At 35.0% G+C, this 25,020-nt stretch overlaps 8 protein-coding genes across 11 annotated transcripts in view; 4 read left to right on the top strand and 4 right to left on the bottom strand.

Moving 5' to 3' along the window:
* On the top strand, window positions 1,922-3,354 carry LOC104738645 (remorin-like). 2 transcript variants are annotated; one of them, XM_010458827.1, is made up of 6 exons: window positions 1,922-1,998; window positions 2,128-2,186; window positions 2,281-2,544; window positions 2,658-2,808; window positions 2,892-2,973; window positions 3,068-3,354. In XM_010458827.1, the coding sequence occupies exons 1-6, from the start codon at window positions 1,967-1,969 to the stop codon at window positions 3,266-3,268; spliced, it is 789 nt and encodes a 262-aa protein (XP_010457129.1). In that variant the 5' UTR covers window positions 1,922-1,966; the 3' UTR covers window positions 3,269-3,354. The 2 variants fall into 2 exon arrangements, with proteins under 2 accessions (XP_010457129.1, XP_010457120.1); XM_010458818.1 differs by having other exon boundaries at window positions 2,655-2,808.
* Window positions 5,546-7,517, top strand: LOC104738621 (transcription factor PIF7). Its single transcript, XM_010458786.2, has 6 exons — window positions 5,546-5,858; window positions 5,992-6,412; window positions 6,487-6,591; window positions 6,656-6,721; window positions 6,819-7,205; window positions 7,286-7,517. Coding segments are annotated over exons 1-6 (1,104 nt in total). The 5' UTR covers window positions 5,546-5,856; the 3' UTR covers window positions 7,409-7,517.
* On the bottom strand, window positions 7,500-10,079 carry LOC104738629. 2 transcript variants are annotated; one of them, XM_010458807.1, is made up of 3 exons: window positions 9,817-10,079; window positions 9,401-9,576; window positions 7,500-9,214 (listed from the first exon to the last, which is right to left on the bottom strand). In XM_010458807.1, the coding sequence occupies exon 3, from the start codon at window positions 9,199-9,201 to the stop codon at window positions 7,681-7,683; it is 1,521 nt and encodes a 506-aa protein (XP_010457109.1). In that variant the 5' UTR covers window positions 9,202-9,214; window positions 9,401-9,576; window positions 9,817-10,079; the 3' UTR covers window positions 7,500-7,680. The 2 variants fall into 2 exon arrangements, with proteins under 2 accessions (XP_010457109.1, XP_010457101.1); XM_010458799.1 differs by lacking the exon at window positions 9,401-9,576.
* LOC104738603 (heparanase-like protein 2) lies at window positions 12,719-16,802 on the top strand. Its single transcript, XM_010458767.2, has 10 exons — window positions 12,719-12,904; window positions 14,300-14,560; window positions 14,660-14,696; window positions 14,775-14,958; window positions 15,046-15,194; window positions 15,300-15,533; window positions 15,612-15,801; window positions 15,876-16,001; window positions 16,084-16,183; window positions 16,268-16,802. Exons 2-10 carry the CDS (start codon window positions 14,348-14,350, stop codon window positions 16,649-16,651), a joined length of 1,617 nt encoding a protein of 538 aa, XP_010457069.1. The 5' UTR covers window positions 12,719-12,904; window positions 14,300-14,347; the 3' UTR covers window positions 16,652-16,802.
* Window positions 16,757-19,643, bottom strand: LOC104738612 (probable leucine-rich repeat receptor-like protein kinase At1g35710). The gene is made up of 11 exons (XM_010458779.2): window positions 19,447-19,643; window positions 18,938-19,085; window positions 18,768-18,839; window positions 18,524-18,595; window positions 18,231-18,302; window positions 18,002-18,145; window positions 17,828-17,908; window positions 17,656-17,727; window positions 17,479-17,550; window positions 17,301-17,372; window positions 16,757-17,103 (listed from the first exon to the last, which is right to left on the bottom strand). Exons 1-11 carry the CDS (start codon window positions 19,529-19,531, stop codon window positions 17,013-17,015), a joined length of 981 nt encoding a protein of 326 aa, XP_010457081.1. The 5' UTR covers window positions 19,532-19,643; the 3' UTR covers window positions 16,757-17,012.
* LOC104738598 (26S proteasome non-ATPase regulatory subunit 10-like) lies at window positions 19,968-21,881 on the bottom strand. The gene is made up of 2 exons (XM_010458754.1): window positions 21,682-21,881; window positions 19,968-21,227 (listed from the first exon to the last, which is right to left on the bottom strand). Exon 2 carries the CDS (start codon window positions 20,665-20,667, stop codon window positions 20,146-20,148), a length of 522 nt encoding a protein of 173 aa, XP_010457056.1. The 5' UTR covers window positions 20,668-21,227; window positions 21,682-21,881; the 3' UTR covers window positions 19,968-20,145.
* LOC104738589 (LYR motif-containing protein 4-like) lies at window positions 22,095-23,442 on the top strand. 2 transcript variants are annotated; one of them, XM_019237736.1, is made up of 3 exons: window positions 22,095-22,190; window positions 22,637-22,926; window positions 23,150-23,442. In XM_019237736.1, the coding sequence occupies exon 2, from the start codon at window positions 22,659-22,661 to the stop codon at window positions 22,920-22,922; it is 264 nt and encodes an 87-aa protein (XP_019093281.1). In that variant the 5' UTR covers window positions 22,095-22,190; window positions 22,637-22,658; the 3' UTR covers window positions 22,923-22,926; window positions 23,150-23,442. The 2 variants fall into 2 exon arrangements, with proteins under 2 accessions (XP_019093281.1, XP_019093285.1); XM_019237740.1 differs by having other exon boundaries at window positions 22,644-22,926; window positions 23,150-23,397.
* Window positions 23,448-25,020, bottom strand: part of LOC104738586 (SNAP25 homologous protein SNAP33) — a 2,739-nt gene continuing 1,166 nt past the window's right edge. Inside the window, exons 2-5 of the mRNA XM_010458743.2 lie at window positions 24,413-24,996; window positions 24,202-24,295; window positions 23,979-24,109; window positions 23,448-23,810 (exon numbers count right to left, since the gene is read on the bottom strand). Of these exons, the coding sequence (XP_010457045.1) occupies window positions 23,613-23,810; window positions 23,979-24,109; window positions 24,202-24,295; window positions 24,413-24,910 (921 nt within the window). The 5' untranslated portion in view covers window positions 24,911-24,996 and the 3' untranslated portion in view covers window positions 23,448-23,612. The remainder of the gene's footprint in view (window positions 23,811-23,978; window positions 24,110-24,201; window positions 24,296-24,412; window positions 24,997-25,020) is intronic.

Genomic DNA, 25,020 nt, shown 5'->3' with positions numbered 1-25,020 from the left:
CAAATTGATGAATTCAAAAGGTCATGATATTTTCCCTGTTCTTTCTTTTTTTTGTTGTCAACAAATGGTATAATTAAATTCTACTTATTATAATTATCTTTCTTACAGTTAAAAAAAATTATGAATTGAAAAATAACTTTTTGTTGAAGCAAAACATACCAGGAAATACTCCTAATCCATTATTATCAGAAAATATTCATTATTGTAGCTAGTGACAATACAACAAATAAGTAAGCTATCCAGTGGGATGCTTAATCTTTGAGTTATGGAACTTGTTGTTGGGCGTCACCAAAATACGCATTGTCTGAAATATTTATTTACCCCGTTAAAAATTTCATTCCAATAAGCTACCTAATGATATTTTTACCAAAGCATGTCTTACAAGTTACTAAACTTTTACATTCATAATATTCTTTTTCACCAAAAGTTAAAGAGGAGACAAAGTTAGTTAGCTTTTCAACAAATTTCTCTTTCTTGGAAATATTATCAAATTATAAAATATATATACTTTTATATACAATAGACAAAGTCATGGATCATATACAATGTGATATATAATTTACTTTTCCATTTTATGGAGTATTTGAAAAGGTTAAATTAAGGAAAGATGATTTGAGAATATTAACGTATTAAGCGCGCGATTACCAACATGAAAAGTCGCTTCAGTATTAGTTTACCTTTCAGTTTAAAATTCTTATTATAAATAAAATTTTTGCCGACGAAATAGTTTATGTCTAGTTGTTCATATATAAATTAGTAGACACAGACCAATGAGAATTCGTTATACGTCACCAACCTGAATAATTTGTTTAGGTCATATCATATCATATATATATATATATCGAAGTTGTTAACAAATTCTTACAACTTTTTGAACATTATCTTCTCAATTACACAAGTCTTGTTTTTAATATAAAAGAAAAGAAAAATGACAAGATTGTACGAATACGATGGGTTATCTGTCGAGAATGGGACAAAATGATTGACGTGAATATGCATGTTTTTAGTCTCTAGAATTACTACTTCGACACAAACAAAAATGTGTTAAATACGGACAACTAATAGCAAAATTATTGGTTGAATGGTCACTACAATAATAATGTGGTGTGTACGTACGTATAGGATAATCGTAACAAACTCAAAATGTATATTATTTAAGTTCTTGGATCTTTGCGAAAAAAGAAAAAGAGTAAGCTGTTAATCGGATGCATTTATCTGATATTTAGCAAGAGATTTAAACTTAAATGATATTTTACAGTTTACAAGTTCATCGCAAACTGTGACAACATCTCGGCAAGATCATCCGGTAATAAGTTCTACAAGAAGTATCGAAGGAGAAGCTTCACGAAGATACTTCTTGGGCCTTTCAGCATCTTGCAAGCCCAGTTAGAGAAACCCAGCTTTCACCTCATTAGCAATCTCCGGTTATTTCTTTTGATAATCCAATAGTAATCTCCGGTTTAATTTAACCTGAACCAGACTACGATTGAGACTTGAGAGAGTAATTAATTAAACTGAAGTCAAACCTTAAACGAAAGTCAACATTAACCATTCTATCACGAAACAGTAATGTAATAAAACCATCTTTTTTAATAAAAACACGAATCTTTTCTATTAGCATTTTACTAAACTCCGGTTTGATCAATCAAATCCATTTATTAGTTTATAAAAAGAAACCTTCAAGTATAATCACAACTACACTTTTTTGGTACTGAAAGAAAGCGTTGGTTTTATATAGTTATAATTATGTGACTAAATATGTACATGAAGATTAGCATATAAAGAATCACATGTTTTGATACTTGGCATGTTCCTGTACAGTGGAATAAGAATTTGGAGCTTATTTATTTATTATTGCTTCAAGATAAAATTACCACATTTCCTCCTTCTCGTGGTATTCAAGGGAATATAAGAACAAACATGTGAAGCCCAAACAACATTGGAGTCTCTTAATTGGGAAAATCAAATGGATAATTTGGTTAAGCAAAGAAAACGAAGGTACACGTCCAAAATCTTTCTCTCTCTCTCTCTTTTTCCCCTTTGGATTAATTATGTTATTTTTTCTAATTAAATTTAACCAAAAAAACATTATATGCCCGAAAAAATTTGTGAAATAATCTTTTGTAGGGTCTCAATTTCTGAGAAGAAACAGTCGGATTTTTCAATATCAGAACTGGACATAACCGGTAATTTTCACTTGGTTATCATTTGTTTCAATCTTTTTATAAAAAGATTTTGGATGTATAATAAATTTTTGCTTTATTCTATATCAAATTGAAGATTATCCAGCATTAAACTGGCTGAAAAATCAATCATACTGGTATGAGAAAAATGACAACTACAACGAGAAAGAAAGTGAATTCGCAGTTTCTGTTGTGGCTGTTGCATCCGTCATTAGATCAATGGAAGAAGTTGATAAACAAGAAGCAAAGAGAAGAAGAGAGGAAATCAAGAAATTACGGGCAAAGAAAACCAATCCGGTTGTAACTAATATTGAAGAAAAGAGGTTAAGCAAATCATACACTCAAGAGGTGAAAATTGGAGGTAATTAATACAATTAGAGCTAGTTTGGTTTACTAATATTTTTTATATCAAATTTACATTGAAACGATGTCACACAGTACTATTAAGTTATTGATATATTTTTTTTTTAGCAGAGGAGAGTTTCAAAAAAAAATCGTTAGAGTACCTACCAGAAAACTGTCGAACAAAAGAGATGGATTCATCTTCCAAAACATCAGGACTTGCTTTAACGCCAAGTAAAGCAGATTCTTGGGAAAATACTCAAATTAAGAAAATAAGATTAAGGTAAAATTTTATTCAGTTATTAATATTCAAAGTATATGTATATCTTATCAATTTTCTAGAAAAATAATAAACTCTGTTTGAAGGTATGAGAAAATGAAAGCTGAAATTGTGGGTTGGGAAAATGAGAGAAAATTAGCAGCTAATCTGAGAATGGAGAAAAGAAAGGTTATTCTCTATCAAATGACTAATTAATCAACTTTTTTATTGTATTTATTCAAATGAGTAATATACTATTTTATTTTACATGTGGTGATAAAAGAGTGAATTGGAGAAGAGAAAAGATATAAACAATCAGCATTATAAGTCAAAATTAGCAAGGATTCAACTAATTGCTGATGGTGCCAAGAAACAGCTTGAGGAGAAGAGGAGGAGCAAAGAAGCTCAAGTTCATGAAAAAGTCAAGAAAATGCATCGAACGGGCAAAGCTCCTAAAAATTATTTCTGCCTTCGTTGTTACTAAAATCAAATGATTTCTGTCAATGATTTAATTTATATATGTAACTATTTATGAAATAAAATTTGAGTAAACTCATATCATAAACAAAAACAAAATACCCATAATTATGAATGTCTTTGGTATATATCATCACCATGCGTAATATTGCTGTTTTCTTCTTATCTCTCGAACTAATTCCTAACATTTTTTTTGATAAACATTTCAATAAGAATCAATCAAATATTGATGTGATTGTTGATGTTTACACACGCTCTCTACCCTATTCCACACATGAAATGTATCATACTAAAGACAAGTAAACACTAAAAAGGGACCAAAAAGGATTTTGATTGATTGATAAACTCTATTAATTAAATTTACTATGTGCTCTCACAGGAAAATGAGGCATTCTTTGGTCCAACCTTATTTCTCCATTGGTAAGTAGCAGCAACTGCTCTATGTGGTGGCCAGGACCACTCGCATTTACTATTCTCTCTTCTTATTTTGAAAAACTTGCAATATATATATTGTCGTTGTACAATTCTCTGTCAATAGATTTTTGAAGATTTTAATTTTAATTAGTAACTATATATGGATGCGTGTTCTCTCAATTTATGACGTGAAGAAGAGTTAGTTTTACCGATCCAAAAGGATGGATCCCGCGTTCCATGATAGAGATAATGACTGCACATAAATATAACACATTATATTATATAGATATCTCACAATTAATTACATTGACGAGGTTAGAGCTCACTTAGTTACATTGACGAGATTAGAGCTCACTTAGTTTGACAAAGATGATGTTTTGATTTCCTTCAGATTTTAAAGCTATCTCTCTCACTTTGTTTATTACTTGTGTGTGTTCTTGTAAGACTCGAGAAATATAGAAACTTTAAATGAAAGAAACGTAACACATAAATACTTTTGCAGGACAGGTAATAGGTTACGAACTTTGCTAAAACCTTCCATCTCCACACATTCAAATATCAAAAGAACAATGAATCTAATTCATATAGTACTAGAGAGTTTGAACATACATAAAAAAAAGGGTATATTATTGAACAGATAAACTCTGAGGAGCGTTAGGATTCGCTGTCAAGAATCTAATGCGAGTACTTGATTGGCTGATGAACTTCACAGATAAACATTGGTCCCAACTAACCCTCCAATAATATTTGTCCGCGTGTGAGAACTATGACATCAGTTTGAAGCTGTCGGCCGTATAGCTCGAGCGGGTGGGTGAAATCACTTAAGATTCTGATGTGACATCAAATGATTGGGAAATCTCTCAATGCAAAAGGGTGATCTCGTATTTATCCATTTCACTAGACTTTATATTTTTCATATGTATATATATATATATATATATATATTTTTTTTTGGGACTCAACATCATATATTTCATTCATATCAACTTGTACCACCACCAAGGCTTATAAGCCTCTCAAGTCTCAACTAGGTTGTAGCCAGTCTGATACACAAGTACTTAAACCAATGATTGAAAAAAGTCGAGATAGATCAATCCATTTTTACCTATTTACAAAACTACCTAGACAGCTAGGTATTATGATCAGGTAATTTCTAGACCGATGCACATGAGGTCCCATATTCGAAATTAAATAAGTGAAGCTCAATTTTTCAAAGTACATAAGACTATTATAAATAACAATAGAAACAAGAATTGCCAAGAAATCAAAAATTGGGAAATATAATACGACTTAGAAACCGTAAATAGAATCTATTGTTATTGATATATATGTGGTCAAAATCCCGAACAAGGCGATTTGAGATTGTGAGATGGGAATGGACAGAGAAAGAATAGATTAAAAGAGGCTGAGAAGTGAGAACATATTGATTTATTCCTCGCAACTTGCATCAAATATCTAGTCGATGCATCAACCTCACATCTCACTCTCATTTTTGACATTCGAATACCATACTATAGTTTCGGATTCTAACGTGTTTACTCCAATAAATAATATATATATATATATATATATATCTTGTTTAATATTATTTAATGCATCTCTATGTATATAGATACTTCAACTTCGTTTATATTATAACGATGAAACTGACATTTTTTAAATAGTAATAACGAAAATCTATTATTAGAAATGTTGTTGTTTCTAAATCGGTGAATCACACGCTTTGCTTTTCTACCGAGTAGTCAATGCATGCAATGGAGAGATTTCAATGTGAGTCGGTTGAAACTAAAATGACGTAAATGCCCTTATCTATTACTATGTTCTTTTGGCAAGAGAGAGGTTGCTGGACTTGAGGGGCAAAACACAAACAATCCTTTGCCACACATATGTGTTCCGTCCACATAAAAACCATTTGACGTTTTGCAGGGACCATTTTAGAGAGGGAGGAGACAAGAAGAGAGAGAGAGAGGCTCTTTATTATAACATCAATATGGATCAAAGACAGATACATTGCATGAGTTGTCGCTGTGATTGTGGAGAGTTTCCAAACAAAGAAGAAACAAGATTACAACATTTTCGAGCAAAGAAGAAAGAGAGAAGAAGAAGAGCCAAAAAGGGAAGAACATAAAAAAAAAAAGCTTATTGTCAGTTTATTCTGCAAACGTGCGGTCTAAGTAACACATGTACTCCTCTCTGTTTCTGACAAAGAACTCTCCTCTGTCTTTGTTTCTACCAAAAAGAGACTTCTGTCTTTGTTTCTTACTCTCTTTCTCTCTCTCTTAACACAAAAACAATTTCCTTTTTTTGGTGACTCAGGTCGAATTACGGAGTGAAAGAGCTCACATGGGAAAATGGGCAATTAACCGTCCATGGTCTAGGCGAAGAAGTCGAACCAACCACCTCGAATGACCCTATATGGTCCCAAAGTCTAAACGGGTGTGAGACTTTGGAGTCTGTGGTTCATCAAGCGGCTCTACAGCAGCCAAGCAAGCTGCAGCTGCAGAGTCCAAATGGTCCAAACCACAATTACGAGAGCAAAGACGGATCTTGTTCAAGAAAACGCGGTTATCCCCAAGAAATGGACCGTTGGATCGCTGTTCAAGAAGAAAGCCATAGAGTTGGTCACAGCGTGACTGCAAGTGCGAGTGGTACTAATATGTCTTGGGCGTCTTTTGAATCTGGTCGGAGCTTAAAGACAGCTAGAACCGGCGACAGAGACTATGTCCGCTCTGGATCGGTAAGAACTATCAAAACCACCTTTCTTTTTTTGGAAAGATGACTAAAGAATTAACCAAAGAGATCTATATACAGGAAACTCAAGATACTGAAGGAGATGAACAAGAGACAAGAGGAGACGCAGGGAGATCTAATGGACGAAGGGGACGAGCAGCAGCTATTCACAACGAATCTGAAAGGGTAATACATAAAACAATTACAGAACTTTTCTAGAAAAACAATACTGACTCTTAGTTTGATGCAGAGACGACGTGATAGGATCAACCAGAGGATGAGAACACTTCAGAAGCTGCTTCCTACTGCAAGTAAGGTAAATATTTATCCTAAAAGAAACTACTTTTAAAGTTTAAGAATTTTTCTATGTCTAAAACCGTTTCTTTAACTCTATGTTATACGGATATTTTCAGGCGGATAAAGTATCAATCTTGGATGATGTAATCGCACATTTGAAACAGCTACAAGCACAAGTTCAGTTTATGAGCCTAAGAGCCAATTTGCCACAACAAATGATGATTCCGCAACTACCTCCACCACAATCAGTTCTCAGCATCCAACAGCAACAGCAACAGCAGCAACAACAACAACAACAACAGCAGCAACAGTTTCAGATGTCGTTGCTTGCAACCATGGCTCGTATGGGAATGGGAGGCGGTGGCAATGCTTACGGAGGTTTAGTTCCTCCTCCACCTCCTCCTCCTCCTCCACCATTGATGGTCCCTACTATGGCTAACAGAGACTGCACCAACGGTTCTTCAACCGCTTTAACTGATCCTTACAGCGCCTTTTTCGCACAGGTAAAACCTTCTTTTAAGTACTGTTTCCGAGAAAGGCTATTCAAATCTTGAGCTCACTGTTGTTGGCTATGATGATGCAGACAATGAATATGGATCTCTACAATAAAATGGCTGCAGCGATCTATAGACAACAGTCTGATCAAACTACAAAGGTAAATACAGGCATGCCCTCAAGTTCTTTGAATCACGAGAAAAGAGATTAGTCTAGCTATATCTTCTTGAAAGATTGTTGTATCGTGATTGTAAAAAAACTGTTTTGAGTATGGAAAAAAAAAAGACTTGCAAAGATAAAACTTGAAAGCTTTACAACTTCATCATCGTCTCTGATATCAACTTCAGTAATGGTCAAAGTGCATAGTAAACTCTTTTGCTATTTTGAGGACAGTAACAAGAATATTATTACTGTTCTCGAAGTTTAAAGTCTTGAATGTTAATAGTTCATATGTGCACAAATTAAATTTTGTCTTGTTTCTTTTCACTCTTCGGAAACCAAAGGTCTAACCTTAGACGCAGATGTTGTGGCCTTGCTTTGACTTGATTTGTGAGATGTCTTATGAGTGTCCTGAAGAGAGATAACAGTTTCAAAAGCACCAATGAGAGCTTTCACTTTGTTCTTCCTTACCTTTGTGAGCTTAATAAATGTCTCCTCAATTACACTGTTCAACAATGTCACCATTTTCTTCTTCCCTTCTACTTTTTGATGCCTCAGAACAACCTTCTCACGTTTACTACTTTCGCAAGAATCATTCTTCGTCTCAACACCCAATCTCCTATCTTTAAGACTCTTCTTCTTTCCTTCGGTTTGCGTTTTCAGCTCCTGCACAACCCTCTTTCTGAACTTGATCCATTTAGGAGAAGAGTCCTCAGGTTTCGGATCAAGAACCTTTCCTTTCTTGAAAGTCAGCTGCTGAGCTAGACTCACCTTTACTCCTGTCTTCTTAGGCCTAATAATCTTCTTCTCTGTTTTTGGATTTGCTTCAAGGTCTGCAGAACCAGTTTCTTTTTTCTTAGTCATCAAACCGGTACTGATCTTACCAGGAATCTGTTTAGTAGGACTAGAAACACGTTTAGGAGTAGTCAAGCTTTTATGTCCTGTCCTTATGGTTTTCTTCTCTGATGGTTCCTTCTTCTCACTCTGAACACCTTTGACGCTAGATTCAACAACACACACAGTCTTCTCTTTTACATCTTCACTGTTAATTGTCTCACTCTTTGCCTTCTCCATATTCTTCGGAGCAGAAACCTTAGAACTTCCAGCGCCACTGACCTTTGAAACCTTCCCCATAGCAGCATTCGACTTCACACTTCTCAAGCCAGGAACCTTTTTAACAACAGAAGATGAACCACCACTCAGAGTACACTCGGTTTCTTTATTTCTCCGAGCTCTATCACTGCTTTTAACACTCGAACCACCAACAGATCTCGCAAGCTCACTACTAGAGTCTGAATTCACAGAAGCATTTGGTTTTATTTTCACATCCAAAGCCAATGTATCTCTCTTTGCAGCCACAGAACTCTCAGGTTTGGTACCAGGAATCTGCTTACTCACACTTCCCAACGACTTCCTTGTCAAACTCGAAGTCTCAACTTTGATCACATCTGAGCCTTCAACACTCTTTCTCCTAACCATCTTCCACGGTTTCACAGCAGCATCATCTTGATGATCACACCTCTTCCCATGTTTACATAAATCATGAATCGAACTCACACGATGATTCCCACGATAACGAGACTGAACCTGCGGTTTACTTGGTCGTGTACCTATTGTTCCAGTCGAGTAGCGTCTCGGAGTAACACCTTGTGGCTTACGCACTTCATTGATCACTGGTATAATAATCTCTTCTTGATCATTGGATACCACAGATGTAACATCTTCCGCATTCCCCACATCCGTTACATGTACCCTTTCCACAGAACCCTCTTCAGACATCTCCGGAGTATTTTTATCGCAAGAATTCTCAATCTCTTTGACTTCTGAAGTATTCTCCTCAGCCATTGTCAAACCAAACCTGTTCAGGAAAACAGAGTGTATTACCAAAAAATATCAAATCAAATATAAAATTCATTCATATGACATTTATATCCATCCATATAAGAATGATCAATCATTAATAACATCATCACGAAGAGAAACAGGAAAAAAATCACACAGAACACATTCAGATGAACATAAGGGATACTTTGTGCCCTATTACCTATTCTGATCAGATTGTGGAATTTGACATCATAAAGAACCAAATCTCTAGAGAAAACAAATATACCAAATTTAGATGACTCAACAGTCTAATTAATTTCAAAGAAGTATAATTTTTGTTGACTTCCAAGAGTCTCAATCATCGTTAATCATCATAATCAATCACATCATCATTACCTAAACGACAAAATTGAAACTTGATCATGACGCATTACAAAAATTAAATCACTTCTTGTGTATGTATGTATACAAAACGATAAAAAGGTTTGAATTCTGATCGGACAATGACCTAATTCTACAGTAGTAACGCAATAACTACTCCACACGTTTAAAAAAAGCCCTACCAAACAGTTTCAAATTCAAAAACCTAAACAAAACGTATATCAAAAGAAATCAAGAATTCAGAGAAATCGATACCTTTAGATTTGCTTCCTTCCTTACTTTATTATTCTCAAAGAAGAAGACCAAGAAATCGGAATAATATGAGAGAAATTTTGTGTAATGTATATATATATATGAGAGAAAGAAGCTTGTTTGAATGAAGTTTTGTTAAGTTTGGAAACAAACAAAGAAGAAAGAAGAGAAAAAGGGTAAAGAGATTTGATAGTTAGGCAAAAGGAAACACGCAGAAAACACAACCAAGTAACCCAACCAGAGAGGAGAGGGAAGAAATCTTCTTCTTGTGCACAAAGTCTTGTGAGAGAGAGAGAGAGAGGAAGATGTCTGATTTTTATATATATGTTTATTTAAGTTACTTTGGCTCGATTTTATTATTTAATGTTTTCTTATATTTATCTAGTTTCTAATTTACTTAGATTTGATGCTAACAAAAAAAACGAAACAGTGGTATTTGAAATTATCATTAATCTCTCTCTATATACAGTACACAGTATTCTCCCATAAAAATAATTGGAAAAATGCATGAATATTTCTAAAATAGCAGATCTCTTTCTTAGCATATAAGTGTTTTCGGTGAAAGGTAAATATAAATTTTTATTTTTCAGAAAGGATATTTGACAATTTTCATATAAATTATTTTTTGTTAAAGAAAATAAAATAAAATCACTGCTAAATCTCAAAACTGTGATTAACCCTAAAACAAACGGCGGATATTTTAAGTTAAAGCACCAATATATATAAAAGTTCATGATTTTGTGCTTTAACAAATTTGTATCTGACTTTAATTCCTTTTTCTTTTCTTTTGTATTTTTCTTTTGACATAAATTGACTTTAATTTGTGAAGACATAAAATCATCATATGAGTTAGCTTTGGAGGGATCCGATACCTTAACTTAGTCTTTTTGTTTTTTTTTTTTCTATTTTCTTTTGTTTTCTTTTTGTGGACAAAAAAAAACTTAATCTTTAGATTCTTGTATGATTTATTGAAAAATATAAGATCAAGGTGTTGTTGACCCAGAAACAATAATATATTTTAAAAAAAATAGATAATGTGGCCCCCAAAAAGATGTCATAACAAGATAATTTAGAGATTTGGCCAAAAATCCTACTATATTAAGTTATCAACTGAGAAGTATAAATATAAAACTAACTTTATTAAATGTAAAAAGTTATTTATGTAAACAATGTTCTTACACATTGGTTTATATGAGTCAATCTAGTTTGTTGTTGCCAAAAAAAAATGTAAAAATTACATTGTTATGCCATTGTTCTAAAAACAAATGTTTAATTTTCAGTAAAGGTAAAAATATAATTTGAATATTAGACTAATAAAATCTTTTAAATAATTATTAATTTCTAAAAAAAAATATTTTCTCTTTTATTAATTATGAACAAAAATTACTAACTAATTTAACAAAATTGTAAACCAATCAGAATTTCAAAAACTAAAATTTTATATCTAAGTATCCAAATTTTTATTTTAATAACTGTATTTGGAAAGTTGTGTTAAGATTTTAAATTATGATTCTCCTATCATCTTTATTTAATTTCATTTATAAATTGTTTTGAATTATCATATTATACATATGATAAATCAATATTTATTTGTTTCTACATATGTTGTGTTTTGAATTTTTTAAAATGAAGATATATTACTCAATCTATGAAGAAAAAATATGTGTTTTAATGTTTCATATCACCGAGTTGGTAAAACTAAATTTATGTGTTTGATAAATTAATAAATTTTATTTTCTTACAATTAGAATATAAAATTTGCTATTCTAAATTATTTCACAAAATAATAATGCAAATATAACAAACAACATAAATAGTAATATACATCATACAATTTAAAATACTATAATATTATACAATAATTAGTATTTAAAAAATAAATGTAGATTTACCAAACAATTGCAATATTAAAAGTAATTATTGTCTCATATAAAAATAATTTTTAAAACCAAATATAACAATAATTTTTATTTTTATATTATAATTTTTGGAGAAAATATTGATATGTGCTTTATAACACAAGATATCTTCTAGTTTAGTTTTTATTACGTCTTCAATTAATAATTCAATATCATATAATATGTGATAATTCTATAAAGGGTAATTTTCAAAAATATCAATTTTTCTATGTCACTTTTCAAAAATACTCTTTTATGATGTCAATTTTCAAAAATACAAATTTTTAATATATAAAATGATTAAATTTTAAACCCTAAACCCTAGATACTAAATCATGCCTTCTAAAAAATATATCCTAAATATAAAACTATAAAACTGAGAACCCAAACCTAAAAAAATTCTAAAAATTAATTTACCATATTGTAATTGTGTAAAAGAGGATAAAAATGAAAATGTTCTAAAAAAAGTTATTTTTAAAAATGTATCTAAAAAAGAGTATATATAACAAATTCTATTCTATAAATGAATGATTAATTTACCCCTAAAACTTCAGTTTTTGTCTTCAAGATCAATAACTTGGGTCGGGCCGGGAGCATGTAGGAAACGTCTACGGACTACGGTGATCAATCGTAATTAAGTACTATTAGCTAGTTTCTTTATTTTATTATGAGTGTAATGTAAGTATGTAACCAAGTCCATCAGATCCCTTTACCTCTGGACGTTGGATGTGTGGTGGATAGAGAGATCACGTAGACCGGTGTAGACCGGATCCTCTCTCAAGAGCTGCTCAACACCCACAGGCTCCTACTTAGCTCCTTGATCTTGATTTGGGTGGTTCGTTGCTGCTCTGTTTTTTGTTTTTGTTTTTTTTTGGCACTGTTTGTAACTTGTAACCGGTATCTATTAATTCGCACTAAATTAAAATCTGGTACACTTTCGGTTTTGGTAGAAACGGTTTAACCAGACCGAGCACGATATATCAGTAAACGAACTTTAAAGAAGAAGATGCGATAATTAGAGAGACTCTCTCTAATCTCTCTAATGAAGTGTTGCCAACGCCAAGAACAAAACAAAAAAAAAACATCTCCCCCTCTCTCTGCTTTTGAGTTCCTCAGCCACTATAAACATCTTCCCTTTTTGTTCTTCAGACTTGGCTTTTTTTGTTTCTCTCCATGGATGCTGGATTCTAAAGGTCAGTTTCTATTCTGAGTTTAGTTTGATTTTGCTCTATATATCTCTCAATCAAATTAACCATACAGTATCTCTCTTTCAAGCTCCAGATTTTTAAAAAAATTATATCTAGTGAGTACATGAAACTGATTTAATTATGCTGAAGGGTTAACTAAGAGATTAAAAGTTAGAAAATTACGTGATTGACTTGTGCCATCGTCTTCATTGAGAGACTAACTTGCGTTTTGTGTTTTGTCTTATTCCAAACCCAGAAATAAAATTCTTTTAAAGTTTAAAAGACTATTTCATTATTTAAATTTAAATATATTAGTAATGATTATATTACCCAAAAAGGTCAACTAAAGTAGTGCTTTTTGCCATGCGTGCCTCTGAGTGAGTCCTGACAACCGGGTCTGATTGGTAACGTAACCAAGGCTGTACAGAAAAACTGTAAGCTGAAGCTGTAAGCTGTTACAGAATAGTGTAAAGCTGTAAGAAAGAACTGTACATGAAAACTGAACAAAAAAGCTGAAAGTAAAGTTTTTAATAAAGTTTTTGGTAAACTTTTTGTGATTAGTAAAAATTCAAATCAGTACTAAGTTTGGGTTAGGTACCTAATAATACTTTGTTTGGGTTACAAATCAGTACCTAATACTTTGTTTGGGTTACCAGTCAGTACCTAAGTATTGGCTAAATCTTAATGTAGTCATTAAGATATATACCGATATTAACAATCAAATGTTTACAATCATATACTTCTTCTGTCCCTAAAAGATTGATGTTTATAAGTTTTTACACATTTTAAGAAAAAAATGATTACTGAGTTTAAATATATATTTTTCTTTGACTAAAGAAATATTATTTAATTTTAAATCAATAACAATTCAAAATTTTAAATATTTTTAATGATTACTTCTTGAAATTTACAAAACATCAATCTTTGTGGGACAAAAGAATATCTCAAAACATCTTTGTGGGACAGAGGGGTATAATATATTCGCATATAAAATTTTCAAACACTAACAAATGTTTTACTTTTCAACTCTAAAATTTGAATGACTTTATTGATAGAATGTGATGAGAGTTTAGGAATGAAAGAATTAATATTTACTCTCATGAGAATTAATGTACATAGAGATACATTTTTATATAGGGAATGAATTAATATATATACAAATCTCTATAATATATTTAGAGTATCTTCTTTGATCATCCTTCTATATTTATACCATTGTCCATTGAACAAGCATTAAGTACTTCTCAAAAGAACTTTTCATAATAATTTCCGGTTTCCTCATTTGGCTTGAGTTGTATTCTTCCTCTTCTGTATTTTTTTATCTTGGCTATATTTTTCCATTTTCTTGTAACAGTACTTCTTTAGCATTTCTCAACTGGTTCCTACTTGTTTCTCTTACAGATCAAAACATAATCAAAGCGTGAGGCTCAAACAAACCAATAAATTAAAATGGGCTACAACGTTGTGCTCTTGAGTTGTATGCTTCTACTTACCGTTACTTTTTCTAGCGCCAACATGGAACGAGCCATCATGGTTATAGACGGTGCACGTCGAATCTCTGAGACAGATGACAACTTTGTCTGCGCAACGCTTGATTGGTGGCCACCTGAAAAATGCAACTATGATCAGTGTCCTTGGGGTTACGCCTCTCTCATCAATTTGGTATATATAAAAACACCTTTGAGCTTTTTGATCCCTTCATTACTTTTGGCTACTAAAAAGGTAAAACTCTTCTTTATTTAATCTTTTGAATGATGTCAGAACTTAGCTTCTCCTCTTCTTGCTAAAGCTATTCAAGGTTTGTGACCTCTATCACAAACCAATATTCGATTCTCTGAAGACTTTTTATTCACTGAAATCTTCTGATTGTTGTTAGCTTTTAGGACGTTGAGGATAAGAATAGGTGGTTCCTTGCAAGATCAAGTGATTTACGACGTAGGAGACTTGAAGACTCCTTGCACTCAGTTCAAGAAGACTGACGACGGTTTGTTCGGATTCTCTAAAGGATGTTTGTATATGAATCGCTGGGACGAACTTAACCATTTCTTCAACGCAACCGGGTAAGCATGTCATCCTTCCTTACTATATATGGTGGTTCTATGTGGGCCTATCCCACTATGAACTAATTCTTAGCTATAATTCCGCAGAGCTATTGTGACTTTCGGTTTAAACGCTCTGTATGGGAGAGATAAACTCAGCGGAAACGCGTGGGGAGGGGATTGGGATCATATTAACACTCAGGATTTCATGAACTACACAGTCTCAAAGGGTTATGCTATAGACTCGTGGGAGTTTGGTAAACAGAACTGCTCTCTGCTTGGTCTTTTGGCTATGTGCTTAATTACAACTTCTGTTGTGGGATCCTAACATTTGTTTTTCTTTGTTTCTTGTTCTTGACTAGGTAATGAGCTTAGTGGAAGTGGGATTGGTGCTAGCGTGAGTGTAGAGCTTTATGGGAAAGACTTGATTGTACTGAAAGATGTAATCAATAACGTTTACAAGGATTCTCAGACCAAACCTTTGGTTGTAGCTCCAGGTGGATTCTATGAAGAAAAATGGTTCTCAGAGCTTCTTCGGCTCTCTGGACCCGGTGTTCTTGATGTCCTGACTCATCATATATACAATCTTGGTCCAGGTCTTCATAAGAAAAATAAATCAGTCTTTGCAGCATTACTACACAATGATGAGTTTTATATTGAACTTAGTGTTGCAGGGAATGATCCTAAGCTAGTGAATAGGATACTAGATCCAAATTACTTGAGCGGGGTTTCGGGGACATTCGCGAATGTGAACCGAACAATCCAAGAACAGGGACCTTGGGCTGCTGCTTGGGTTGGAGAAGCTGGTGGTGCCTTTAACAGTGGTGGCCGTCAGGTTTCAGAGACATTCATTAACAGCTTCTGGTAAGACAGAACCAAAATTCACATTCTTATATATGCTCGGTTCTATAACTGACAAAACGAACTCTGATCCTAAGGTACTTGGATCAGCTTGGTATTTCCGCGAAGCATAATACCAAAGTATACTGCAGACAAGCTTTGGTCGGAGGTTTCTATGGTCTGCTCGAAAAGGAAACGTTTGTTCCCAATCCAGATTACTACAGGCTAGTACATAAACCATAAACCAACATATTTGCTTTAGGCGAGTCATAACATTAACTTCTTGATCTGGAAAATTTTCACCAGCGCGCTTCTTTGGCATCGTTTGATGGGTAAAGGCGTTCTCGACGTTCAGACAAATGCCTCGGAGTATCTACGAGCCTACGTTCATTGCTCCAAAGGAAGAGTGAGTGTGTACCTCTCTATTTCTCTGTCCCTAAATCATCCTCTAGTTTGGTTTTGTAACTGCTGAATCTATCTATCATTTCAGACGGGTATAACGCTTCTTCTGATTAATCTGAGTAAGCAAACGACGTTTACAGTCGCAGTCAGCAATGGCGTGAAGGTTGTTTTGCAAGCAGAATCGATGAAGAGGAAATCCTTGTTGGAAACAATCAAGAGCAAGGTTTCTTGGGTCGGAAACAAAGCTTCTGATGGATATTTGAACAGAGAAGAGTATCACTTGAGTCCACAAGATGGTGTTTTGCGTAGCAAGATAATGCTCTTGAACGGTAACCCTTTGGTACCTACAGCCACAGGAGATATCCCAGACCTTAAGCCAGCCCGGCACGGCGTGAAATCTCCGGTTTATGTCAATCCGTTGACGATCTCATTCATAGTGTTACCTACCTTTGATGCTCCTGCCTGTTCTTGAAGAGAATTTTTTATTGGTAAAATTCAAACATTGAAGAACACTATTCGTCCCAAAAGAAAAAGGGAAATAAAGAACAGACTGTAAATTTCTTGGAAATTGTATGTATTATCTAATGTAACACTTCTATTGTATTATTCCAATCTAATCATCATTTGATTAAGGAGAAATATAGATTAGTGGAATGTGTCTAACTATACAATATAGAGATAAAAACTTGTAGTCTTATGCTTTCTTTTCATTTTCAACAATCAACAGACCATACAAAAAATAATAATAGTGGAGAGGACTAAAATTGGAACCATTTCTAGGTAGCTCTCTGAGACGTTTTCTCGAGAACCTTCTTCTAGATTCTTCAGTCCGGTCACACGGCAAAATCGGCATCAGAAACTTCTAGAACTTTGTGGGTACCAATAGGATTCACGCCTGCCTTGAACATGTTGCCTTCAATGTACCTGCAACATCAAATCAGATCTCGTACTGTCAGAATGGAGATTGAAATAAGACAACCTTCAACTTTTCTGCAAGATCAGTTATCTGAAACTCATACACATAGATTTTACACATAACTGTCTCACATTGTTCAAATTCTTATATTGTTTTGTCTGCGTAAAGCTTTGTTGTACCATAGGAAAATTGGGTGAGAACTCACATTTCTTTGAGGAATGGGTGCTTGTAGCATGCATCTGGGATTCTCCCGCTAAATTGGTTGTGATCAAGGTACCTAGTTTCATCAACATTCATGATCCCATGAGAATGCATGTTTCCTCTTAGATAGTAAGCAAATCAGAGACAGAGAGAAAGATCAGCGATCTATCACAAAGACTTACAAGTATGTCAGTTTAGGAATATGAGCAATTGCAAAAGGAATGTTTCCTATAAATTTGTTGTAGGACAGGTACCTGCAAAAAAAATTAAACGGAGATCAGAGACCTCTTGACACAGTTTACTGCAGATGACTTGGAAAATAGATTCTTGAGTTATTTTGCAGTGTAGAAGGCTCTTACACAATCTCTAAGTTTGTCAGATTTGACAGTTGAGCAGGGATCCCTCCACTCAAATAGTTATTGTTCAAGTACCTAAAGAAATCGAGATTTTAAAAAGAGCACTCGTTGTATATAATATATTAGATCAAAATGAAAGAGAGAACCAAAGGGCGGATCCTGAAGGGATGCTTACAAGTTGCGAAGAGATGGGAAACTTCCATCAAAACGGATGAGCTCCCGTATAGTTCCAACCAGATGGTTGTTACCAACATCTCTGGAAAATAATGGGACACACACCAAACCAGGTCTCAGTAAAGTAATGATAAAAGACACAAACTGTACGTAGAAGATGGTGTTTGGTGATTACAGGTGGCGGAGGTTTTGCAGCGTGCCCAGTTCTGCAGGGATTCTACCAATGAGACGGTTTTCTTGAAGATATAGATACCGAAGCTCGGGAAGAGCAGCCAGTTCCTTAGGAATTTCTCCCTTGAAGCTATTGAAGCTCAAGTACCTTTAAGATACAAAAGTAATCATGATTAATTTGGATACAGATGGACAACCATTAGAAGCTAAGAAAGAAACACAAAGGTACTCACAAATGGGTTAGTCTCTTCAGCTCCCCAATCTCGGGGGGAATCACATCTTGTAGTTTATTCCACCTCAAGTTTCTAAAGGTAAGAACAGAGTGAATGGTTAGGTGAAGTATTTGGAAACATGAGCATGATAAGATGATACAACTAACACAATCCTGTAACAGAATTTCACAGCTCAAAACTGTGTTTCTGAAGTAAATTGGATACTATTTTGAGTTTGGTCCCATAGGAATACTGAGATAAAATGAAAAAGACAGAAAATTAAGAATCTAGATGTAAGAGCACAAGGAACATACAGTACTTTCAGCCGTTTCAGTCGCCCAATTTGTGGAGGGATTGGACCAGTCAACTTGTTATTATGTAGATCCCTGAATAACCAAACAAACCAAAACCATTTAGCCCTCTCAAACAGTAACGCTCTAAAGAATTCTCAGGCATTGCACAATAATCACAAAACTAGGTCGCAGATACCTATTTCAAAAGGTTGTCACATAGATCTACCTTAATCACTCAGTTCCAAGGTTTTAGAAAGTAACTTACAGTCTTGTCAAATCCAAAAGATTAGTTACTGCAATGGGGAAAGGTCCAACAATCGAAACGGCATAAACTTCTCTGCAAATCAGACAGACCAGGTAAATTAAGTTCATAAAAGCAAATCAGGTTAATGATACAGAAGAAAACAGAGAAGTGAGAAGAAAAAAAGAACATACAATTCAGTGACAACCCTATAGTCTCCTTGTGTAGAACAGGTGACACCAGACCAAGGTGGAAGGTCTCCATCTCCACAAGGATCATCACCGACCCATGAATACACCACTCTCCATCCCAAAGAGGCTTTGATTTCATTCAAAGCTTTCACTGTGCAGAAGATGAAACACAGACTAACTTTGAGGATGAACTTATATAAGATACAGTAGTATCTAACTAGAAACAGAGAAAGAACCAAATCACTGAGACTATAACAAATATTATCAGATCTAATCATTGTTCACACATAATCATCTCTACATTAGAGCTCAGCTCAGCTCAGATTAGAAAGATGGAAAAGTAAAAAGAATCCAACTTTCGTGCTAAATCATGAAATTGATAAGAGATAGAACGAATCTTGCTAATGGGTATCTTCCAAATACGTAAAGAGCTATAAAAAAATCAATCAATCGATGAAAGATCTCGATCCATGGATATACAAAACCAGACGGTGATAAAAAGCAGAACTTACCATCTCGCTTCAACGTCTTAGATTGAGCAAGAGCAAACAAGAGTGAGAACACACAGATCAGAAGTAGCTCACAGCGAGAAGCCATGGTTTTTTTTTATTTTTGCTTAAACAGCCCAAAGTGGGAAAAGAGAAAAACAAAACGGATCTAAGAGGAGAGCGAAATTAAAAAAGCCATTTTTATTTTCTCTGCCTAATCTCAGATTCGTAAACCGAATACGTGTGTTCAAACCCGCTTCTCACCGACGGGTCTGGTAGCGACCCGGATTTTTCTTGTCAAATCTTTTGTGTAAAACACTGTAAAATTATAAAGCTCACTCGTTTTGTTTCCCCAATTAGTTAAACATGTCCTGACTCAAGAGACATAAATGACACTTTAATTTACAATTTTGAATCTAAGAATCTTTGATATACTAGCTAGTTTGATACTAGTCGCCTAGTCGGTTTAATTTGAATCACCAATAAAAAGTAAGATTCTACTTCGCATCGTCAGTGATTAGGATATAAAGTCCGGTTAACTCATATTTGGTTGATCCAACAAAGCCTAAAAAAACAAAGTCTACAAGTTCTCAAACTGAAGTTGTAAGACAAACCATCCAGTTTCAATGTTTCATATATAAGATCAAACACAAAACAATAATATTCCTGAGAAGTGTCTCAACCAGAGAGAAAAACAAAACACACCACCAAACAACAAGAAGTTCAGTTATCAGAACTGGAAGATGTGTCTCCACCAGATGAAGAAGACTCGCTGCTAAGTTTCTTCATTTCCTCGTACGCCCATTCAAGCCCGTGACAGTAATGCACCGGCGGATTAAACCTTGTATCACTTATATCATCTGCTAAGAAGGCACCATTCTCCACCAGAAACTTGACCGCTTCTCTCTTCCGCTCTTTGGCCGCAGCGTGGAGAGGCGTCCACCCGCACGAGCCCCATGTTTTGGCATCGATGTTGGCACCACGTTCAAGGAGCAAATCCATGACTTCTATGTGACCTCCCTCTGCTGCAAGGTGAAGCGCACTCACTCCTTTTGATTTCGGTCCCCATGCTAGAGCGTTCACATCCATTCCTTGGTCGAGAAGCTGTTTGACGGCTTTCAGATCGCCTTTTCTGGCTTTGATGTGGAGCGGATTCCAGCCTCTGTCATCGACATTTGATCTGGGAGATCGGCGTCTAAATGAGTTACGCCTGAGAGAGAATGTAGCCGGCTGTTCTTCAAGCATTTTTGGGTATGAGCTTCAGCTAAACAAGAACTAGCTTTGATCTGTGTAGGACTATGAGACTCGGGTAGAAACTAATCAAACGGGAATTCCAAAAGAACTCAGCCAACAGTATAAACTTATTCTATGAGGGGACAGATTTACATAATATTGGTGTAAACCTCTCTCTCACCCAAGAATGTCTAAAGAAGGTTACTACTTCAGGGCCAGGCTAAGGAATAAGGATGATTTGCAACACCACTATTCAGACTAGACACCGTAAGAAAGCAAGACTACTAAGTTGAAACAGGAGCAACTCAATTTAACGGGAGGCAGTAGAGTGATTGGCGATGCAGTAAGGGAAAGAAGGATTCAAACCAGGGCCGAAGACACTAAGCTTTTGAAGGATAGCAGATAAAGCCATAGACAGGGAAGAGAAAATGAGCATTACTTAGAAAAAACTTAAAAGACTAATGATTGTGAAAAGCCGTAGTAGAGCACGACCACATCGATGAGACTGAGAAAAAAACTCCAAATTACAGCCAAGAAAACAGTTGATGAGAGAACTATGATTTTAACCAAATCTGCCAACAAAACGAAAAGAGGAGAAAACCAAAATTAGTGAAACAAAATTATATAAATTAATCTTTCTGTAATTGTAATATAGCACAAAACCACAATAAGAACACACCAGAGAGTTTTCAATCCAATTATGGAACTTCTATAGTCTTCTCATGTATCAAAAGATTCAAAAGACAAATCAATCGAATCAAGGAAACTAAACAAGTAGAAATTGAAACATCAATCACCAATCAATCAAAGTCATACAATTCCAAAAGGCACCGCACCTCCCAATTCGAAACACAAATCAGAACATATCTATCCCACCAAAACTACTGAGGAGGCTAAATCATACGAATCCAAAAAATTGAAATCGGAAACTAAACTGAGAGACAGAGACGAAGAATCAATATTTCAAAGAAAGCTCAACGCATACTGAATCGAAGGGATCGAGACGGAAACATGAGAAGAGCGTACCGTGTAACGAATCGAGGAGATATGGTGAAGCAAATCTCAGAAACACAGATTTATTTTCTCGCAGTCGCAGCCAGAGATCGAAGAATACAGAGTTTTTTTTTTTTTTGGCAGTAGGGTTTTTTTCGTCGAGATAAGAGAGAATCGAAATACACAAAAGGCGTGACAGAGTCGGAGAGATGATAAATATCGGTTTTGTTTACTATTTGTTGACGATTATGCCACCTCATTCATTCATTCACACCTTAATAAAAGAAACGCTTCTCGAACATATCGGCCCAAAATAATAGGCCCTTAGTGTCTGTCTGGCCCATTCTTTAACCGGTTCTATTTTTTGTTTACTCAAAATCTAAAACTGATCCGGTTATTAAAATCAATTTCTCCGGTTTATTTTTGGGTAACCTAGGTTTTGTCTATATACCCAAAACGTCCTGCAATCAAAAACCTTCGAACGGAGAACCTCGACGGCGACCTAGCTCGGGAAATTTATACTCTCCGGCGATTTCAATTCGGTATTGTGTTATCTATTTCAAGCTCTTTATCATCAAATTCTATTATTTTTGCTTTTACTGTTGTTGAATTTGGTCAGAACCTCTTGCGATTTCAGATGTATTATATTGGTTGTGGCTTCAAAATTTATCCCATTGTTCGTTTTTATGGTCTTTTTTAGTTTCTTCTTGAAGGGTTTGCTTTAGTTTTATTGGTTCATTTGCAGATTTTTCCCAAAAAAAAAACCTATAGAGCTTATGTTTCTATATGTTGGAATTGGTTTCTCATACCCAAATCGGATTCCTGCTTATGAATTTTACTGGAATTGATTGATGATTAATGAGTCTCCTCACTGTTTGAGAAAAATTTAGGTTCTTTTGCCTTTATAAGTGATGTAACCTTCTCTTCCTTTTCGGCATTTCATTCCTGTTAATGGTATTCTTCTTGTTAACTGATTGCTGTTTTTAAGGGTTTAGTTTACAATCTTGGCAATGGTATCCAGAAGTGAAGTTCTCAGCCTCTGTCGTGCCATGCTTCGAGCGGGGCGTCAGTACCCTCATTACAACTTGAGGGAGTACACTAAGCGAAGGACCTTGGATGGCTTCCGCATGAACAAGAATCTTACTGACCAATCGAAGGTGAATGAGGCTTATGCTGAAGCTAAGGCACAATTTGTGGTTTTAGAGAGGTCGGTTAAGTTTCACTCCTTATATCCTCCCAAGACCAAGAACATCATGGAAGTCAAGCTTCAGTAGATGTGTACGTTTGTCATTTCAGTATCCTACAAAGCTATTTGCTATATTGTTGGTCATCTTGGAACTACTTCACTTTAATTGGCTTGATAAGGTTTTGGCTTCAATATGATTGATGAACTATTATTGATGTTTGTATGAGATTATTCATTACTCTATTCCTAGTTCTTCCCAGCTATGAGAGATTGTCTGTCTACTTCTCATCTAGTCTCTGTGTTTTATGGCTTCAGACATTATACAAGTGAAGAAGTGAACATTGTTGAAGATATATGTCTTGGATTGGAGCTGAGAACTATGAGTTCCTGGGCTTTTTTGCTCTTCTTAATAATCTCATCTCACACGATTGTGCAGTTGTTGCATAACAAATGTTCCAACTTGTCTGGAGTTTCTGTATTCTTATATATGTCATATTTTAGCACTGATACTGTTAGGGTTTAAATCTGTGATTCAAACACATAATATTTACCTACTGTCATAATTTCTTGAGAAATCTTTATGATACAGATAAAACGATAGCAAAATTGCTTCTGTCTGAACAAATAAGTAATTTTTTTTGTTTTCTGCAATAAGATCAATTACAAACACAGACTGTGATGTATATAACATGATAGAACCTTTTCAGGTTTAAAGAACAAAGTCACAGAGAATCAAACAAGAGAGGATTGAGTGTAATGAACATATAACTCTATCCATCTATTTTCCAAGCAAACGACGGCCGCGTTGGTTTGATTGTTGCACTCTGAAGTTGAGCTCGTCAACATCATCATGAAGATGGTCAAGTCCTTTGTTCTGTTTCTCGATCTCACTTCCCATGTCAACAGCCATGTTCTTTAGCTCACCGAGTATATCACTCAAGTCTGAAAGACCGTCGTCTTGCTTAGCTTTTTCCATCTGTAATAAACGAGAGTATACATTTAGTGGTGACAAAAAGACAGCTTTCTACTCAAATATATACGAAGTATGCTTTTCAATGTTCATGCATCACTCATCGCAGATGCGGGAGAGTGTAATGCTCTTCTGAAAGAAAAAATAGAAGAGAGGAAAGAGAAGAATACGAACCTCGACTCTCTGATAGGCATCAGCTGATTCGGGGAGCGGTTCTCGGGTTCTTGATTGTCCCTTGGGTGCTGGGTTCAGTCCCAGTTTTTCCCTTTTCTCTAAGTGGTTCACTCTTCTCGTTGGTGAGTGATCTGCGCAAAACACAGAATGGGAATCAGCAAATAGGCAAAAGTAAAATAGCTTCAAGAAGAACTGAGGAGATATCAATGAACAAGAAGCAAACCTCTGGTTATGATGGGACCATTAATAGGACGAGTCTTCTTTGGCTTCCAAGTCTTTGAAAACATGCCTCCAAGGCTTCCAAGAAGCTTCTCACCCTGAAAAACCAAAAAATCCAAATAACTCAACATCTCATGTCTCCAAGGTTTTCTTATCTAACACCAACCAACAAATATTGAAGTTTCCATTAATAATCAAAGAAGAAGAAAACTCACTCGACTGAGATCATGATCGATCTCAACAGCTTTATGGTGAGTCCTAGTGATTTGCTCGCCCTGATCATGCAACATAACCAAAGTTCTAGTAGCATCTGACCTAATATCCTCAGCAACCTTCAAACAACCCTGTACAGATTTCGTAGTCTCTTCAGCCTTGTACACAGCATAACCTTCAAGCTCCTGAACAGACTGGTTATCGATACCACCAGAATCGCGGAAATTGTTCTTGTACTGGTATTTAGAGTTGGAGGAAACCAACGACTGTTTGGATGATGAACCTCCTTTCTGAACCACCTCCCCACCATCAAAAGGGTTAGTAGTCATATCAGCCAAAGAAGAAGGTTCAGAGGTAGTCCTCTTAGAAGGGTTAAGCGTGTGTTTGTTGTCTGATTCGTCATCAGAATCGAAAGGGTTTGGCTTGGAAGACTTGTGAAATCCAAGATCTACTGAGTTGTGCTTTGGTAGCTTTGCCGGTGATTTCCTCAAACCAAACATTGTTCTCTCAGAGTAATATCACAGAAGTTGTTGCTTGAGTCAACAAAAAAAAGTAACACTTTGAGATTGCTCACTAATAAACCTTCCTGCAGAAAAAAAAAAAAAAAAAA

The sequence above is a fragment of the Camelina sativa genome, chromosome 2, assembly GCF_000633955.1.
Source record: "Camelina sativa cultivar DH55 chromosome 2, Cs, whole genome shotgun sequence".
NCBI lineage: Eukaryota > Viridiplantae > Streptophyta > Magnoliopsida > Brassicales > Brassicaceae > Camelina > Camelina sativa.
The sequence above is the reverse complement of the archived record's forward strand: the minus strand, read 5'-3'. Positions and strand labels throughout refer to the sequence as shown.